This window comes from Triticum dicoccoides, chromosome 7B, assembly GCF_002162155.2.
Source record: "Triticum dicoccoides isolate Atlit2015 ecotype Zavitan chromosome 7B, WEW_v2.0, whole genome shotgun sequence".
NCBI lineage: Eukaryota > Viridiplantae > Streptophyta > Magnoliopsida > Poales > Poaceae > Triticum > Triticum dicoccoides.
In genome coordinates this window covers 685,523,589-685,532,841 of record NC_041393.1, presented here as the reverse complement: position 1 = coordinate 685,532,841, position 9,253 = coordinate 685,523,589, and the positions used below count along the sequence as shown (strand labels likewise).

The 9,253-nt window shown below is 44.2% G+C and overlaps 1 protein-coding gene across 1 annotated transcript; it reads left to right on the top strand.

Annotated features, from left to right (window-relative positions):
- Positions 1 to 1,187: 1,187 nt before the first annotated feature.
- LOC119339386 (ethylene-responsive transcription factor ABI4-like) lies at positions 1,188 to 3,091 on the top strand. Its single transcript, XM_037611469.1, has 3 exons — positions 1,188 to 1,348; positions 2,401 to 2,406; positions 2,566 to 3,091. The coding sequence occupies exons 1-3, from the start codon at positions 1,188 to 1,190 to the stop codon at positions 3,089 to 3,091; spliced, it is 693 nt and encodes a 230-aa protein (XP_037467366.1).
- The last annotated feature ends 6,162 nt before the right edge of the window (positions 3,092 to 9,253 follow it).

Genomic DNA, 9,253 nt, shown 5'->3' with positions numbered 1-9,253 from the left:
GGTACGAGAGCGTGCGCTCGGCCGAGGAGACGCATGCATCCACGCGCGAGAACAGAAACGGCAAAGCGATGAAAGCAGTAAAATCAGCAATACATGTTGTACTAGTGTACTTGATACCTTTACGAAACCACATGCAGTGCTCACGCCGACTGCAACGCAATTGCGAATGGAAACAGCGGCAGCTCCGCGTCACCCACGGTTCCCGTCGAGCCACAACGACCACGAGTCCGGCCCGTCCACATCTATCGTCGACCTTACATCGACCGGCGACGTCCAAGCGATGGAATTCGACAAAGAAGAGTAGTACATGGGAGACGGACGCGCCCGTGTCCTTGCGGGCATGTCCGTGGCCTATGCCTTACTCTTTATATCCGGCGACTACCAGCTTCACTTCCCGGAGCGCAGAACCGGCAAAGATGCCGGACATGGGGAAGACAGTACATGGAACATGGACGCCTCCGCGGCTGGCGAAGATTTCGAATAAGTTAACATTTTATATTAAAAAATGTCATGTACACTTTTGTTAAATGAAATATGTTAAAAATGTCATGAAGTTGGTCCGGTTTAAATGATCGACCGGTTTGTTCAAATACCATTTAGAAATTAGAAGAAAAGACAACGTCCGTTTAAGAAAAAAGAAACTTCACACAATACATGTATAAGCAGCAGAAAAGTGTGGTTCACATCAGCTAAGTGCACGTAATCTAGGTGTCTGTCCCATCTGGTGCATCAGATGATAAGCTTGGCTGTGCGGCTCTTTTCGACCGAGGATGCGCCATCGAAAGTAGTAAAATCAGCAATGAAAGTTGTACTAGTGTGCCTGACCCCTTTACGTACAGGCCATCTCATATATCTTTTGTCGTGTTAATCAACGAGAAAGCAGTGCGTGTATAATAGTAAAAGCTAGGAGAAATACAACCAAACAAAAGTGAAAAGGAACAATGCAAGCTGCAAAGCGGTTCTGTACGTGCACGCCATGATATATATATTTTTGTCAGTGTTAATAACCACACTCCGTTCATGGTGAGGCGGCGTGGTTCCAGTGAGTCTGAAATGTACGTACGCGACGCACGGCTTGATGCCGGAGGCTGGGCTGCACAAGACCCGCTGTTAAAACCCCATCGTCTTGCACACATTTGACATCCACCTCAAAGCGCATCCACCTCCGTTCAACTGTGGTAGAGGCCATGGCAGCCACAGCGGCGGGTGAGAACAGCAGGTTAACTGGGGTGAGAAAGAAGGGGCATGGCAAGTTCGCCGCAGCTATCAAGCACCCGGTGACGAAGACGCTGTTGTGGCTGCGGACGTACCAGTCCCCCGAGGTCGCCACATGTGCGTACGACCTCGCGCCTAGTTGTTAGACTCTATATATACCGGGCTATTAGTGTCCCCACCTGTAATTGTGTTGTACATCATTATGTACTCTCTATATAATACAAAGGTCACCCACGTTGGAGGTGTGCCACAAAACCCTAAAACTCTTGTCTAATATGGTATCTGACCTAACGATCTAATCTCATGTCTTCCGCTCCGCCACCGCCGCCAGCCGCCGCCGCCGCTGCGGTCTCCTTCCCCACCTCTTGCCACCGCCCCTATCCACATGGATCATGCGTTCCTTCCACCATATCTCGCGCGTCCCCTCAATGGTGGAACTGCGCCATACACGGCGGAGGGATCTCTCGGCCCCCTGCAGACCCAATCGGCGGGGTCCTTCTTCGCCGGCCAATAGGCGGGGTCCCTCTTCAGCGGCGCGGTTTCTTTACTGTATGCCTGCGTGTCTTCCTCGTCGGCCGCTACATCGGCGCAGTTCCAGCAACCACCGCCGCCTCCGGCCGCCACACACTCCCTGGTGCCTGCGCAGCCACCCCCAACTGCATCGCATCTGATGATGTGCGTGGTCGCGCCTGCCCCTGCTGCCTCCATCTACACCGCAGCAGGCCCTGTCGTTGCCGACGTCGCCGATGCGACCTATGGAAGCCCTGGCGGCTATCCGCTGTATGCTGCTCCATATGGTCCTCCACCACCCGTGCGTCCCTCGTAAACAAGCAACAGTGTCCTGCAGTAGCACTGAAGCTGAGTACAAAGCAGTTGCAAATGCCATAGCTGAGCTTATTTGGATACAGTCTTTGCTCAAAGAGTTGAAGATCTCTCAAAAGCAGCAGCCGGTCCTTTGGTGTGATAACATTGGTGCGACGTATTTGTCTTCAAATCCAGTCTTTCATGCTCGCACCAAACACATTGAAGTTGATTACCATTTTGTCAGGGAACGTGTTGGCCAGAAACTGCTTCTTATCAAGTTCATCTCCTCAAAGGATCAACTTGTTGACATCTTCACAAAGCCGTTGCATCTTCCTCAGTTTGAAGGCTGTAGGCGCAATCTCAACCTAGTGAATTCTTCAGAGCACGGTTAAGATTGAGGGAGGGTGTTAGACTCTGTATATACTGGGCTATTAGTGTCCCCACCTGTAATTGTGTTGTACATCATTATGTACTCTCTATATAATACAAAGGTCACCCCATGTTGGAGGTGTGCCACAAAACCCTAAAATTCTTGTCTAACACTAGGGAGCTGAAAGGCGCAAAGGCAAAGCTCAACTTTCCCTACCCTCCGCCGGCCAGACTGATTAAGGAGGTGATATCTACACCGAGGCACCGCAGCCACGGTCATGACACACTGCTCTTTCAGGTCGTTATGTTGCCACCAGACCCCACAGCACCGCCTCCACCGCCGCCCAAGCTGGCAGTTTACTTTCCCTTCCCCTTTGAAGTGCCGGCCAGCGACACCCCACCGGTGCCAGCATATCCTTTCCGGCACATGCCGCTTCCGGCACGAGCACGTCTCGGCCTGCAGCCGACGCACATGCATGCACCTGCTCCACAGCCACAACAGCCGATCCGACGGATGCAGATCGTGGCGCAGGCGGAAAGCTGCTTAAGCTCCTCATGTGAACCCCGAGGGGCTCCGTCTCGCCACCTGGTGTTCAAGAAACCCAAGTTGTTCGTCGTTCCCGTCACTCCTAGTGCTCCAACAGAAGGGACTGATGATAATTTCACCAAGCCGTGGTATTTCCCCGGTTCTCCTACTGTTTAGCCTCGGCCGTGCGCAATATGCACCGAGATCCCATAGTCATGTGCCATCATAATCCAGAGGCAATCTGAATCTATATATCATATAAGTTACAATGTATTTTCATTGTTGTTCTCATGTGTCGCTGCCATGTATTGGGTTTACTGTGGTGTTGTTTATCATCATGTTGTTTTCTTTTACCAATCATGTAATCTGTTCACTCTTGTCTTGTGTTTTGTTTTGGTGTGGGTGCACTCTTGTCTTATGTTACCATAATGTATTTTGAATGCAAATCATATAATCAGTTTAGTCCTTAGTTAATCAATATCTTGTTTGGTGTGGTGTTTGAGATAATTGATTTGAGGTTAACAGAGAAAATATTTCTCAAACACCGATGTTCTTACAATATGCAAAGCGAAGAAGTATGGAATATGCAAATTCCAAATTCAGGAAATCGTACTCAAGGATCGAACGACACTGAAAATCATAAAAGTCCATACTCATGTCATCTAAGCGAGAGGTTGTTGTAGTATATCATGAACAAAGTTTGTTGTAACCTTTATAACTGAACTTCCCCGACGGGTTCATTTGTTGATGTCATGAAGGCGGCATGAACGTTGATCTTTATCCAGATTTCTTGGGGGATAACGGCCCTGAATTTCGGCACATTGACCAGTCTTAACAGTATTAGATGTATCCAAATGTATAGAAAACTACAATAACTCATGTGTGGTGATATCTAAAGAAGTGGAAGGTCTTCGGTATATTGATTTTATTGAATAAGAATAATCTTTAAAAATGTGTAGTAGCAATCATTGTACGACCATATTTGAAGTACAAAGTTATTAGTTGTCTTAACATGAAATATATTTATAATAATATTTGCGGCATTCTGTTGTAGTACTTATCTCTTGGATTTGCAGTATCGCATATCCTTATTTTCTTCGGCATGTACATGATCTTGTTGCATCATGAAATTACTAGTGATTTTAGGTTTTTTCCGATTGGGTTATTCCAGGGATTAGGATTCCAAATGTAGTTGATCTAGTACGACCCACATCTAGATGTATTAAACTTGCCTTGTGTAAGGTTCAGGCCTACTGGGTATGGAGAATCAACAAGACGATTTTTCTCTTATTCTGTATAGTTCTTTTTTCCAGCTGAACCTCTCTGGTTCAATGCACTTTTGTAAAAAAAAAATTGAAAAGCAATAAAAATAAGCAGCAGAGTCCTGCCGTTTCCCTCAAGAAAAAAGCAACAAGATGATTGAATTTCGCACCAGGTTACCATATAACATAGCTACAAGGTCAAAATCGTTGCTAACCTTCCCCGCAACAAAAAAAAGCTTTGCTAACTTGACACACAATAATAAAATTGCATCTTTCTTGTATCTCATGCTTTCTTTGTCACAAATCACATATGCCACATTTGGCCACTTTTGGCAATAGATTTGGTTGTTGCCACCCAAACCAATTGCGTAGAACCTTAAACTCAATTGCAGAAAGCTTTACATGTGTGCATAGCGGTGCCAAACAAAGTCGTTTATATAGAAACCCTAGAACTGAAAACTCATTGTTATGTGAAAAGCTTAGCAGACATTAAAAACATGTGCATTGGTGAGCATTCTATCCACATCTGGTTTGTCGCTTGTTCTTTATATCAGAGCCAGCCTTGCATCCAATTAATTTATGACACGTGTAATTTTTGAATGGTTCTGTTTCCGTTCACACACACACGCACGCGCGCGCGCCCGCGGATTTCTATTTTGATGGTTAAATACATTGTATTATACTATTGCCATCAAATGTTCGTACTGAAGCATAGTCTACTCTATTTTGGTTCTTCAAATTTTGTAGGATAACGTATTAATAACTTAAGTATTTATTGCCTGGAGAAATCAAATTACTCAAATACCGAGGTGTTACAATTTGTAAAGTAAAGGAAGACGTATGAAATATTGCAAATTAAATTTCAGGAAAGACAAAACAGTCCTAACTTATCTACCATATCGCGCAGACTCGTAAGCAACTAAGTAAATGTTTTTAGGACTCTGCTGCATATTATCTGTACAGTTTCTAAGCTCCCAGGAAATAGAGCTCTGGGAGAGAACGAATGTCTTTTTTCCGGAGTGGGTCCATTTGTCAGGGAAACATACTCGCGACCGACGTTCCCTTTTGTTTCTTCTCAATATTTTTTCGCTTCCACTCCCTCAGTTCCTAAATGTAAGTTTTTTTAGACATTTCAAATGGACTACAATATGCGGATGTATATAGACATATTTTAGTGTAGATTCATTCATTTTGCTATGTATGTAGTCACTTGTTGGAATCTCTAGATAGACTTATATTTGGGAACGGAGGGAGTACATGAAGATACCGCCTCCTTCCCAAATCCCCCATATCTTCGCCAGGATCGCAGCCACCTTCCCCGCCGCTCCACTCCAGCTTGCATCGCCGCCGCTCTCTGAACTGTAACCGGCACTCCAAGCCTCCGCGTGCGCGACTACGTCGGCTGACGATGAGGCGTTTGAATCAGCCGTGGAGGGCTCGTGGTTGATGACGGACGGCTGACGGGCAAATAGGGCCCGCGTGTGGGCGTGGCGCTGCTGGTGAAGTGGACGGGAATGGATGGAGGAGCAGATGCGAGGTGGAGGCCGGTAATAAGGACAGACATACCGTCGAGCAGTCTCGCGGCAATCCGCTGAGATCTCCCCCACAAAGCCGAGACATCCCACCGCCTGCTTCCTGCTCCCCCCTCCACCCACCCCCAACCCCTTCGCCTCCTCTTACCCAATCCGCCATGATTCCTGGCATCCCAGCACCGATTAGCGAAGCCTTCCCACGCAGATCGACGCTCCCCCCTTCTGCACAATTTTGATCGTGCGGTTCTTCGTGCTCGCATATTCGGCAGCGATGTGAACCAGAATACATCTGCACTGTACCCCTACTTGAGGTTGGCAGTGAGGCGTTTGTTTGATGAGAGAAAAAGAGAGACATCACTAACTCGTTGTAAGGCTCCTCTGCACTGTTATTTTCTTAATCTGTAAAATATAAAACTGCTCTGAAGTTAGTGTTCAAGCCCCTTACATATAAGACATAGCCGAAGACGATTTGAGTTGAGAAGTGAAGTTGCATAAAAAATTGTACGAGCAGATAATGTTGTGCAATTGTTACCGAGCTTTCTAGAGAGCTAGCCTTGCAGGTTGTGAAGGATTAAAGTTTTCTGTTCAGAAATTAAGCTTACTAATGTATTACCAGTTGCTGAGTTTTACATTGGACATCGATTTAACAACAACTAGAAACTTGAACATGGTGTCACGCCTTCGGAGATACATGCCACTTGCCAATGCAGCAACATTCTGTTTCGTGCCTCCATACTTACACGATGTTGTCCTTGGCTTTTTCGGCAAGGTCACTGTTGTCGTCTCCACTAGCCATGGCTACGAGGTACTAATATGCCATGTCTGAGGTCAATGGAGGAGAGGGACGTGCAGCAGGTGTTTCTGGTGTGCCCCCAACAGACCCCTTGATGTCAAGTAACGCCCATTTCTGTGTCTCCTCAATCTAGATCACAACACTGTATGGTATATAGTTCTGGTTCATGTGGATCAAAGAAGAACTTGCACTTTTTCAGTTGGGGTTTGTGGCTCATTTCGGCTCACGAGGACACGAGCTGTAGATCACAGATTAGTGGAGAGGTGTCCAATTGTAGGTGTGGCTTTACTCATTCAGGAATATTTAATGTTTAATTGGTGATTGTCAAATGGCAAGGCTAATCATAATTTATACTATATTTCATTCAAAGAAAGTGTACTCGATTGTTTTCCATGTACCAAGTAGCATATCTGACAGTTTCTCTATTTCTTGAAGTTTCAGACTTTTAGTTATTACACGTGGGGCTTAGAGATCACCATTACCATATTTACATATAACTAATGAAAACATTCTGAGGTACTTTTGGGAGCAGAGTAATTTGGGCAATTAAGCTTCCTTAGTCCTACTAACCTCTTGATTATATTAAAAAATTGAGGACAATATGAAGTAACCTTAGTTGTTTGCAAAGTAACAAATGCAAGCTAGCATTTGCAACAAGATCATTTTGAATTCAGTTATAATATGCTATGCCCACGTAGTGCATATCTGTATATTACATATGGGATAATTCTTAATACAAAAGCCTGCTATTTTCTTGATAATTTTATTGCGGCGTTAAAATCTAAGATGCATGGACGCCATCCGAATTTATTTGAATGCCATGCATGCCATCTAAATAATGTTCTTCTCTGTCTGAATGTCTGAAGCTCTAAACAGGATCACGATCAGGAGAGAAAGAAGCTCATGTGGTTCTACAGTGCTATATAATAGATGACTTCCATGAAAATTAGCATGTGCAGGCGGACAAATTTAGCCCCGATCACAGAAGTAACAAAAATTGATGCCTGCTGAACCATTTTTCAGTTAACGTCCTTTTGTTCAGAAAGGCCTAAAGGATTTACAAGCCTCTTGGACCTATCTCATGGGTTACTGATAATTTAGATGCCTGCCCATGGTTTTGCCCTTCAGCTTATAATTTCTTTCTAATTCATCGCAAGGTATTTTCGATCAAGCAGATGGATGGATAAACAGTTCGGTGTACATAGCAAAGCACTTCACCGTCATTATTTATGTGTCTTATCCTATATTCTTCAGGCCCTGCTTGGATTGGGTGTAAACTTTTACACTTGCATTTATTTTACAGATGTAAATTACTGGTCACAGCTAATTTTTCGCCTGAAAACAAAATGACCAGTCCAGGCGTGTATCCTAAACCAGTCGGATACAATCGGAAACGGGAATCCAAGCAGGGCCTCATTCTGTTTTGGGAGTGCATACTGATCTTTCCACAATGACTGAGAGGTTAAATAAATCGTTTTAAAACACATGATGGTGAGACCTTGACAGCCATTTCATTTTGTTTGGTGTCAAATTGTGTAAGATCAGCAGAGTTGCTTGCAACACACGGTTTAATCTACGTCCATTAGAAGTCAGCTGCTATCAAGACCGGCAAAGATGCCGGACATGGGAAGACAGGACAAGGAACATGGACACACGAAGATTTCGACTAAGTTAACAATTTATATTAAAAAAATGTCATGTACACTTTTGTTAAATGAAATATGTTAAAAATGTCATGAAATTGGCCCGGTTTAAATGATCGACTGGTTTGTTCAAATACCATTTAAAATGTGACCAGATGTTTGATGGATAGGGTTGGATGGCGGGCTTCTGTATCACTATCATAGATGGATACTAGGTCCGTTTTAGGGGATAGCGTTGACGATACCTGAAAGCATTTTTTCTAAAAAAAATCTACAATGCTACAAGACTTTTTGAAGATATGTTTATGGAAATGTTAAAAATAGAATAACTAAAATTAATCTAACAACCTGACTTGAGATGTGTTTTTAACCGAAAAAATAATTTAATTTATTTTGAAGATTCCATAAACCGTTAAATTCCTAACTTAACATTGATGCTTAACCATGTTGGAAAGAAATTAGAAGAAAAGACAACGTCCGTTTAAGAAAAAAGAAACTTCACACAATACATGTATAAGCAGCAGAAAAGTGTGGTTCACATCAGCTAAGCGCACGTAATCTAGGTCTCTGTCCCTTCTGGTGCATCAGATGATAAGCTTCGCTGACGTATAACGTGCCCGTATACGGCGCTTTTCACGCGCCATCGAAAGTACTCCCTCCGATCCATATTACTTGCCGCTCAAACGGATGTATCTAGACGTATTTTAGTGCTACATACATCCATTTGAGCGACAAGTAATATGGACCGGAGGGAGTAGTAAAATTAGCAATGAAAGCTGTGCTAGCTTTACGTATAGGCCATCGCATATATCTTTTGTCGTGTTAATCAGCGAGAAAGCAGTGCGTGTATAATATTATAAGCTAGGAGAAATACAACTAAACAAAAGTGAAAAGGAACAATGCAAGCTGCAAGGCGGTTCTACAGGTGCATGCCATGATATGTATTTTTTGTCAGTGTTAATAACCACACTCCATTCATGGTGAGGCGGCGTGGTACCAGTAAGTCTGAAACGTACATACGCGACGCATGGCTTGATGCCGGAGGCTGGGCTGCACAAGACCCGCTGTTAAACCCCTATCGTCTTGCACACATCAGGCATCCACCTCAA

What these genes read in the sequence shown, in the direction of transcription:
- LOC119339386 (XM_037611469.1), top strand. Translation starts at nt 1,188, where the DNA reads ATGGCAGCCACAGCGGCGGGTGAGAACAGCAGGTTAACTGGGGTGAGA.